General features: G+C 42.9%; 1 protein-coding gene across 1 annotated transcript in view; it reads right to left on the bottom strand.

Moving 5' to 3' along the window:
• Positions 1 to 2,154: 2,154 nt before the first annotated feature.
• The window catches only part of LOC135322062 (DNA polymerase nu-like), a 17,229-nt gene continuing 10,164 nt past the window's right edge, over positions 2,155 to 9,219 (bottom strand). The window contains exons 2-5 of the mRNA XM_064489378.1: positions 8,806 to 8,885; positions 6,485 to 6,988; positions 2,746 to 2,919; positions 2,155 to 2,190 (exon numbers count right to left, since the gene is read on the bottom strand). Of these exons, the coding sequence (XP_064345448.1) occupies positions 2,155 to 2,190; positions 2,746 to 2,919; positions 6,485 to 6,988; positions 8,806 to 8,885 (794 nt within the window). The remainder of the gene's footprint in view (positions 2,191 to 2,745; positions 2,920 to 6,484; positions 6,989 to 8,805; positions 8,886 to 9,219) is intronic.

Here is a 9,219-nt window from a genome sequence, read left to right as displayed (position 1 = left end):
CACCAAAAACCTGTAGCACTGTTCTCACAAAGTCTTTAGCATTGAAACAAATAACAGGACGTTTACATTTCAGTGTTTGAAACAGCACCTTCCTGGAAGATGAAAAGACACTCACTGAGCACAATACTTCACACACTAGTTGGGAACTGTCACCTTGGAAGAGCATTATTACTACTCCACTAACACTTACCGCTGCTTTGTCGACATTCTCCCTCTGAGAGCTTTCCAGGGATTAACTCAAACCTGTGAGGTGTGGATGAAAAATCAAAACGGAGTCTCCACAAGGGCGCCAGGAGGCCATTGAGGAGGTGGCCGGGATGGAATCTGACCTTTTGACCTGATGGAGAGTATCCAGAACATCTGCCAGAAACCCAGGACAGCCTATCTACTTATCGACCCCCGCCCTATAACAATTCACAACTCCTTAAGGACAGAGATTTTCAGACTTGTATCAGAGTCAATCACAATTCTTGCCAGGCAACTTTTAACAATCTTGTGGCTTTTTGTCCTTAAAGTCCCTGACTCTTTCTCTTCCCTGAAACACTCTTTCAGGGTTACTCAAATTTGTGTCTCCTGAACTGCAATTCTTAACACCCCAAATAACCCCTTTTCCTATCTGCAGCCTCCTGCATTACCTCTTGGTTGACAGAGGTAGGTATCATTTATCATTTGCATTTCACAGATGATGAAGCTTAGACACAGAGAGGCTAGTAATGAACTCAAGTTCACACAACTGGTCAGAGCCAATTCCTGGGTTCAGCCCCATTACCGACAAAGACCCAAACTCATAAGCAGAGCTGACACACTCTGGGCTCCTCACAGCTGGCCTCAGCCTGTGCTCCAGCACACCCTCCCAAGAGTCTACCCTCTGTTCACACTGAGTTCACCTTCCTCCATCACAGGGCTATGCCATGTTATCTCTCACTCTGGGGCCACAGCACATGCTGCATTCTTGCCTAAAATTCTACCCCCACAATTTCTGAAAACTGCTCAAGTGCTATTGTCAAGGGGCCTGCCCTGATTCCCCAGGCAGGGAGTTGCCCCATCCTCTATGTTCCTTTAATATTCCTGTCCCCACATTGCCACAGCTGGGACCACATCTGCTATGCTAGTTTACTTTGGCCCCGTTACATCATGAGCTCCTTGAATATGGGATTAACAATAGTTGATATTTATTGAATACTTACCGTGTGCAGGTACCATGCTAAACACTGCACAGGGACTGCTGCATTGAAACCTCATCGTAATTGCATTAGGCAGGCATTGGACCCATTTTACAGACAAGGAAAACTGAGGCTTGGAGGGTAAAACAATTTTCCCTGCCTCACACAGCTGGTAAGTGGCAAAGCTGAGGTCTGAGACCCTATCTTGCTGCTGCCAGGGCCCAGGATATAAATCTCCTTTTTTGGTAACTGCTTATTGATACATTAATGAGGGTCTTTGAATAAGGCTGAGGAAGAAGGAAACCAGGAGCCAAATGAGCTCTGTCTGCTCCACAGACAGATGTTCTGAACTGTTGTGCACTTTCACCTTGGTTTCCCTTGAAGAGGGCCAACTGCCGACAGCACAGCTTCCGGTCTTGGCTCCACTGGACCTGGGGGCGAGCAGGAGGACAAGGGCAGGGGAGCTCATGAGGGAGAAGAGCTGGAGCAACGGGGCGCCACCCCGCGCTGACGCTCCCGTGTGCGGCAGACTCGGAGTCCTCAGTGAAGCCGGCCAACAGCCGTGAGCTCTCCCACGGAGCCATGCAGCCGGGCTGATTTCTATCTTAAGACAAACAAGACACGGATCATGTAAGACAAAACGGCTAAACACGGCGTGTTCTCTGGGTCAGTTTCAAAGTTGATTACGCCGCATCTGCAGGACACAGGGCACAGGGGAGACGGGAGCTGCAGTGACCACCAGACGTCCACGAGGAGAGTGTCGAGTAGACTCACAGATCCAGAGTGCGGAAAGGCCATCCGGTACCAGGGCCCTTCTCTCACAAGAGTCTCCATAGAACAGACCTGCCTAATTGTTCTTCCAAAAGAAAATACGTAAAAAAGTTCTGGGTTCTTGGGACCAGAGTGCTGTATTTCTCAAACGTCCCATTCTCACCAGAAATTACTGTGGTGCACACACCTGACGTTAAGCTTTGACGGCTGAGGCATCATTTCAAAACATGTCCTTCTTGAACAGGCGTGTTGCCAGCTGTGGGCAAAACAAGCAGCTGAAGAGCCAGATGAAGGTCCCTCTTTCAGAAAGCCCAGAGCAACCTAGAATACTGACCAGTGAGCGACTGCTTCTCAATCTTCCTTATGCTTTAAGTCAGCCAAGAAAGAGTGAATCCTCAAAACCCTAGACACCCCACCCTCAAACCCTAAGAGAAGTAGAGCCCTAGGCCCATCTCTCTCTCTCCCCCCCACCACAACCTCTCTGTGTGGCCCTGGGCATGCTGTGTACCCTCCAGGATTTGTGAGTGATAAATCTTGTTCCTAAAAGTTCCCCCATGGTTTTTGCTGAAGTGTGTCCTGTGATCGTAATAAGAACCACAAGAGCTGGTCCAGCCACAGGGCTGGCCTCTATGGGGGAAACACCTGTGGGAGGTGAGGGCTTGTACGAGTGCTACAGGCCGGACAAGCGCCTCAGGCGTTCCTCGCCAAGACAGCATCTCTGCTGGTAGCCTGGAACCTACACCATTACCCAAAACTCACCCCGGGCCCTGTGAGGCTGTGCTGGCAGGCAGGGCCAGGCCCAGGCCCCTACCTTCTCACCCTGAGCCTCCTCAAACCCTTCTTCAGGGCAGCGGCTTCGAGGAGCTCCCTCCAGGCAGCTAGTGGACTTGAACTCAGAGGGCTGGGCAAACAGGAGGTGGATGCCCCCACCCAAAGCAGAGAGCTGAGTCAGGGTGGCAATACAAGCAAAGACGAGTGGCACAGGCTGCAACCCACGAGGGACTTGCCAGGACTGAGAAGGAGCAGCAGAGCATCCCCGCCTGCTCTGAAATTCTACGGCTGCGAGAAGGCAAGCACAAGCGAGCCAGTTCTCATCCATTCTCACAGAATGAAGCTTTGAGATCAGTAGTATCTTGGTACTGAGGACCATTTACTGTTTGAAGCCAGTGGCAACGACTTTCCAACGCTGTGAGTGAGTGGATGGTGTGGTGAGGACACCAGCCGGTACTCTGGCAGCAACGATGGGTTTTCAGGCTTTAAGATGACCCTTTCCTACCAACTTCTCATTTAGATGTTGATTCAAATCCTGGAGCAGGCTCCATGGATGGACCCTCTATTCCAGAAACTCTCTGAAGGAGGGAGGGCCAGTGTTTGCAGAGGTTCCTGTCATTTAGGTCCATTTTATTTTCATGAGCTCATACAAAACTTGTACAAGTTTAACTAAACTTGGACCTTGAGAAACTCTAAATTAGGATAACGCAGGCACATAAGTAGCAGTTAAGGTAACGTGTAAGGACTTCTTACCTGGCAAACTGATGGTGTGCCTCTTGTTCTGGGCCCCAAACACAGGAGTGCTCAGTTTTTATGTAGATGCACTGGTCACTGCGTGTGAAGCCCTCCTCCAGGACACTGTCTGAGGCCGGTGGGGGAGCCCGGCCCTCCCCCGTGGGGCTCTGCAGTAACATCATCACGACACCTTTAACAGAGGAACCCAGAGCCTGTGGATACACAATCAAACAAAGCTGCAAAATCAAACATAAACAGTGTATTTATTCAAGAAAGGTATGTCATGTTTTAAAATTTAGCAGGAAGAAAAGGCCTAATATTAAAATTTGTAAACAGCTCTGTTAATGACCATCAAAGGCATAAGCAAACCCACAACCCACTCTCCAAACTGTTCTCCTCCCTCTTCACCATCACAGTGGGAATCTCAGCCAGTGCAGCACAGCAGGAAGAAGAAATGCAAGGCATACAAGTCAGAAAGGAGGAAATATACCCTCTCTACTTACAGATGACATAAATGTCTGTGTAGAAAACCCAAAAGAATCTACAAAATGAAAACCAAAACCAAAAAAAAAAAAAAACCTCCTGGAACTAATATGTGATTTTAGCAAGGTTGCAGGATACAAGGTCAAAACACAAAAATCAACTGTATCTTTACACACTAACAATGAATATGTGAAAATAAACTTTTTTTAAAAAAGAAATTACCAGGGAGCAGGGAAGAGGGTATAGCTCAGTGGTAAGCATGTGCTTAGCATGTACAAGGTCCTGGGTTCAATCCCTGGTACCTCTACCAAAAATAACCAAATAAACCTAATTACCTGCCCCTCAAATAAACATAAAAAAAAATTACCATTTATAATAACTACTCCCCAAAATGAAATACTTAGATAGAAATCAGTAAAACATACACTGGATCCATATACTGAAAACTATAAAATACTGATGAAAGAAAACAGAGAAGACTAAATAACAGAAACATGCCATGTTTAAGGACAATAAAACTCAAAATAATGTCAATTCTCCCAAACTAAGCTGTAGAATCAAGATGATCAATAAACTCCAAGTGCAAGAAACATGAAGAAAATGACACCAAATTACATCATAGTCAAATTGCTTGAAACCAGTGATAAAGAGAAGATCTTAAAGGAAGCTGGGGCGGGGTTGAGGGGGATGGGACACATTTCCTAGGTAGAAATAAACATAAGGATGACAGGTTTCCTGTGGGACGTAAAGCAAGCTAGACGACAGCAACGTAACATTTTTACTTAAAGAAAAGCTGTCAACTCACAGTTCACACCCAGCAACAACAATGAAAGGTGAAGCAAGATGTATACACTACGTCGAAAATTACAAAGCATTACTAAAGAAATCGAAATTTTAAATAAATGGAAGGACACCCCCCTTTCATGGATCAGAAAATTCAGTACCGTCAAGACGGCGAAACTGAGACAGGCCAGGACCCAGGGCCCTTTACTAGAGTGCTTACACCTAGACAAACGTCTCCCTGAGCAACAGGATACAAAGAAGCTACAGGCGACTGCAAATAACCACACATGCAGAAGTTGGAGCAGTTATGAGCAACAGGATACAAAAAGGCCACAAACAAATTGCTGTTTCTGAGGTACGGGAAGCAAAAGCAGGATACTAGGGTGATTCTTGCACATGGCACTACCAAGGGGTGGACAGACCACCTAAGCCACGCCTCCTGTCCACCCACGGATCTGCCCCCGTTGTCACCCCATTTTAAGAACCCAAGCAGCTCCTCGCGGGAAGCAGGCAAGGGTGCTTGTTCCTGCTTTCACTCCCCTGTGCAGTAGCATGAACCCCAGTAGAGCCGTGCCTGAGATTCTTATCTGGCCTCTCATCAATTTCTGTTGATTAAAGAGTCCAGAGGCCCCAGCTGGTAACAAAACTGCCAAAATTAATCTATAGATTTATATTAAAACCTGAGCTGAATGTTTGAACAAACTGACAAATTGATCCCAAAATTTATATTGAAATGCAAAGAAACCAGAATACCTGAAACAATCTTGAAAAAAGTCAGTTAAGACTCACACTTCCCAATTTCAAAACTTACTATAAAACTAAAGTAATCAAGACAGTGTGGTACTGGCATACGGAGAGATATATAAATCAGTGGAAAGAACTGAATGTTCAGAAATAAACTCTTACATTTTGAGTCTACTGAGTTTCTATAAAAGTACCCCAAAAAACTCATGGGGAAAGAAGAGTCTTTTCGATCAGTAGTGCGGGAAATCTAGGTATCAACATGCAAGAGGGTAGATTTGTGCCTTCATCTCACAGCCCTCAAAATGGATCACGGGCTTAAACGTAAGACTGTAAACTCTTAGAAGAAAATACTTCATGACTCAAGATAGGCAAAGCATTCTTAAATATAACACTAAACACACAAGCAATCAAAGAGGTACTGGATAAACTGGAGTTCATCAAATTAAAATGTTTGTGCTTCAAAAGGTATCACCTAGAAAGTGATAAAAACAAGTCACATATTTGGAGAACTGCAAATCATATATCCGACCAGAGACTTGTATCAGAATATATAAAGAGTTCCTACAGATCCAAAATAAAGCTCAAATAACCCAGTTTTAAAATGAGCAAAAGATCTGAACTGACACTTCACAAATGGCCAATAAGCACATGAAAAGATGCCCAAAGTCATCAGTTATGAGGGAAATGCAATTTAAAACCTCAATGAAATGCGACTTCACACCTACTGTAACGGCTAAACTAAGGAAGATGGACAACAGCAAGTACTGACAGGGAGGTGGGGAATCTGGACCCCTCATACACTGCTGGTAGAAGGTAAAATGGTGTAAGTACTCTGGAAACATGTGGCAGCGTCTTAAAAATCTATTGAGAACTATGCATTATCAGTCACTCACCATGGTGGGTGCAGGGCAGAGGAAGAAGGTGGCTTCAAAATCTTATTTCTAGCTCTCCTAGCAAAATTAGACACTAAGAAAATGAGTTTCTTTTATGGTGACAAAAAACGAAACAAACAAAAATCAACACTGTGTACTAACCTGGTCAGCTCTTAGCGGGGTTGAGCCATCCTTATACAACAGAGTTACCACCAGGGCTACTGCCTGTTTGAGCATCTCGGTCAGCTGGCTTTTCTCCAAAGCATCTAAACATCTAATATCACAAAAATGGTGTCTGAAGGCTTTTGAGTTCCCAGAATTTAGGTAGGTTTCAGCCTCACCAGCATTTTCTTCCAAAGCCATAAGTTTACTTGTTTTCTCTGATGAATTACTACATGTGATGTGTTTTCTTTTAAGATTCATGTTTTCTTTATCTTTTTCATTATTTATATTTTCCTTTGGTAAATGTTTTCTTTTACATTCCATTTTCTGTAGAACTGAAGCCTCTTGGTCACACTGAGGAACTGAACACCGAGAAGGAGCCAACGAGCTGATATATTTCTGGTTTTGATCAGTAGACAGTTGATCTGTGAGTCTGGTATTGGAGGACTGAGGAGAGAACTTGATGGGAACTCCTGACTTCTGGCTTGTAAAAGAATTAAGATTCTATATAAAAAAAAGGAAAATATTTCACTGGAATATGGATTCATAAGACAGACTATAAATCTAACTAATATCTGGTAAAACTCATCTAAGGAAAAGTGGGAACACAGCTTCATTCACATTATCTATGATCAAACTTTCTAATGAACTACAGGGTGTCTTCCAGAGCTGTGATTTTTCTCAGCTCAGGTAGGAGTGCATATCTGAGTCATGGGCTGGAACAGGCAGGAGTTTAGAGCATGTCCAGCCACAGCCCTGTGCTGGGACCATGCATGAGAGGAGATGCTCCGCAGGAGTGTGCTGAGGTGTGCAGAGTGTGGAGGTGAGTGACTGACAACTTCCAGCAAAGGCCATTTCCAGAGGAAGTGAAATCACCACAACTATTTGATAATATGTTAATCTATCTACTACATTTTTTTAAAAAGTACAGCTCAGCAGCAATCCTCCTCCTGTTTCGATCTAGCAATGTACAATATTCATTCATAGATTCACAAACTGAAGGGAAAAAGCATTTCTGTTTCTTTATAGGATTCATTTACAATTCAACTTTATTTTTAATGTTTTTTTTTCAGAATTTATGGTATATTTATGCTGTTCTGAACAAGTATATACCAATGGTACTTAATTTTGAAAGACAAAATTTTAACACTTGGTTACAGAAAATTTAAATTTATCCTTATTTTTATTGCAGATAAATATTAGATGATTTTCAAGAGAAGACTTCCAAACATGAGATTACATCACATTAAAAATTCTGTGGAGTATAGAGGTGCCAAGAAGAAAAAGGAAAATATACAAAATCAAATTGTTGAAGAATATCTTGCTCATGTATTTTTCACAGGGATGATTATGGATATCAAGTTATCGGAGTAGAGTATTTAGATTTTAGTGGACATATTTTAAACACTGATATAACAGGTTTTAATATGTCAATATTATTAATACACCAGAAATCATATCCTTTGAAACTTTTAAACTTGTGATAAGTATTTTAAATGTCAACTTAAAAATGTACCAAGAGATACATGGCTTCTCAAAATTCTTCTGTGAGAAAGGGAGCAAAAAGATTTGAAGACCTCTGCCTTAGGGATCCCAGGAGCACAGTCTGAACACCACTTAGAGAGAGAATTTCTACTCACTTACAAAGGGCTGCGTGGTCCCTTCTGTCAAAGATGCCTCTCCCTCCACTGCAGGGGCAAATAGCAATCCAAGGACTTACTACAGGGAGTTTAGATTAAGTTAGACTGGGACTTGAACACAGGTAGGCTGCTCCAAAGTCCACTCTCCTGACCACTGTGCCGCCTCCACCACTGCTTCCTCTGTAAGGTCCTTGGTAATGTGACCTGTTCTTCTCTCCATCCCCAAGCCCAAACCACATAACTCATCACTGTCACCTTTATACCCCTTCCTTTCTGAACCTCTCTTTATTTCCACTACCCCAAAGTTCCAAGCTCTCTTCCTTTAACCTAAACATTTTTCAAAGTCCTTCCCCTGCTCTCTGAAGGTGAGAACCTTTCAACGGACAACAGAATGGAACAGCACACAAACTGGGTACTCTGTCTCTCCTATCGTCCCCAAAGCACTCGGAAGTGACTTCTACCAGGACACAAACACATCGCCTACAGAGGTACTGTACTCCTCTGTCTTTCCCTCCCCTCCCCTTCATATGAATTAAACTAAAAACTCCTGGAGAGCAAGAACTCCTCTTTTTTTTAAACCATTGCATCCACAGTGCCTAGCATATAGTAGACACTTAATAAGTATTTGTTAAGTGAGTGAAAGTTATCTGTTTAGAATTACTCGTATTTGCAATGATTTACCATTTTCCCCAGTGATTGATTCTTCCCGTCTTCATGGAGTACTGAATACTTCATATTGGATTTGTTTACCACTTCTGCAGCTTTAAAAAACACAAAAAGGCAACATGAGGCAAGAAATAAAGAAACATTGAAATCTAAGTCATACAATTAGCTAAACATTGAAATAGCCTTCTACTATCATGCTATTTACTCATTATTTACTAATTAAAACAATGTAATAAAATTTATGACCAAAATGCAAACTACCATTGCAATAAGCATTGATGTACAGTATTGTCAAATTAACTGGAGACAGAGCTATGTAGTCATGAGATGCTTGTTAAAAAGTATGACTTGGTATTTGTATTTGAGTACTTGATTCTGAAAACCCAAGTTCAACATTTTACAGAAACCTTTTAAGTATTAAAGTTTTGA

Source organism: Camelus dromedarius, chromosome 1 (assembly GCF_036321535.1).
Source record: "Camelus dromedarius isolate mCamDro1 chromosome 1, mCamDro1.pat, whole genome shotgun sequence".
In the NCBI taxonomy this organism is placed as follows: domain Eukaryota; kingdom Metazoa; phylum Chordata; class Mammalia; order Artiodactyla; family Camelidae; genus Camelus; species Camelus dromedarius.
Note: the sequence above shows the minus strand (reverse complement) of the source record. Positions and strands in the feature narration are given on the sequence as shown.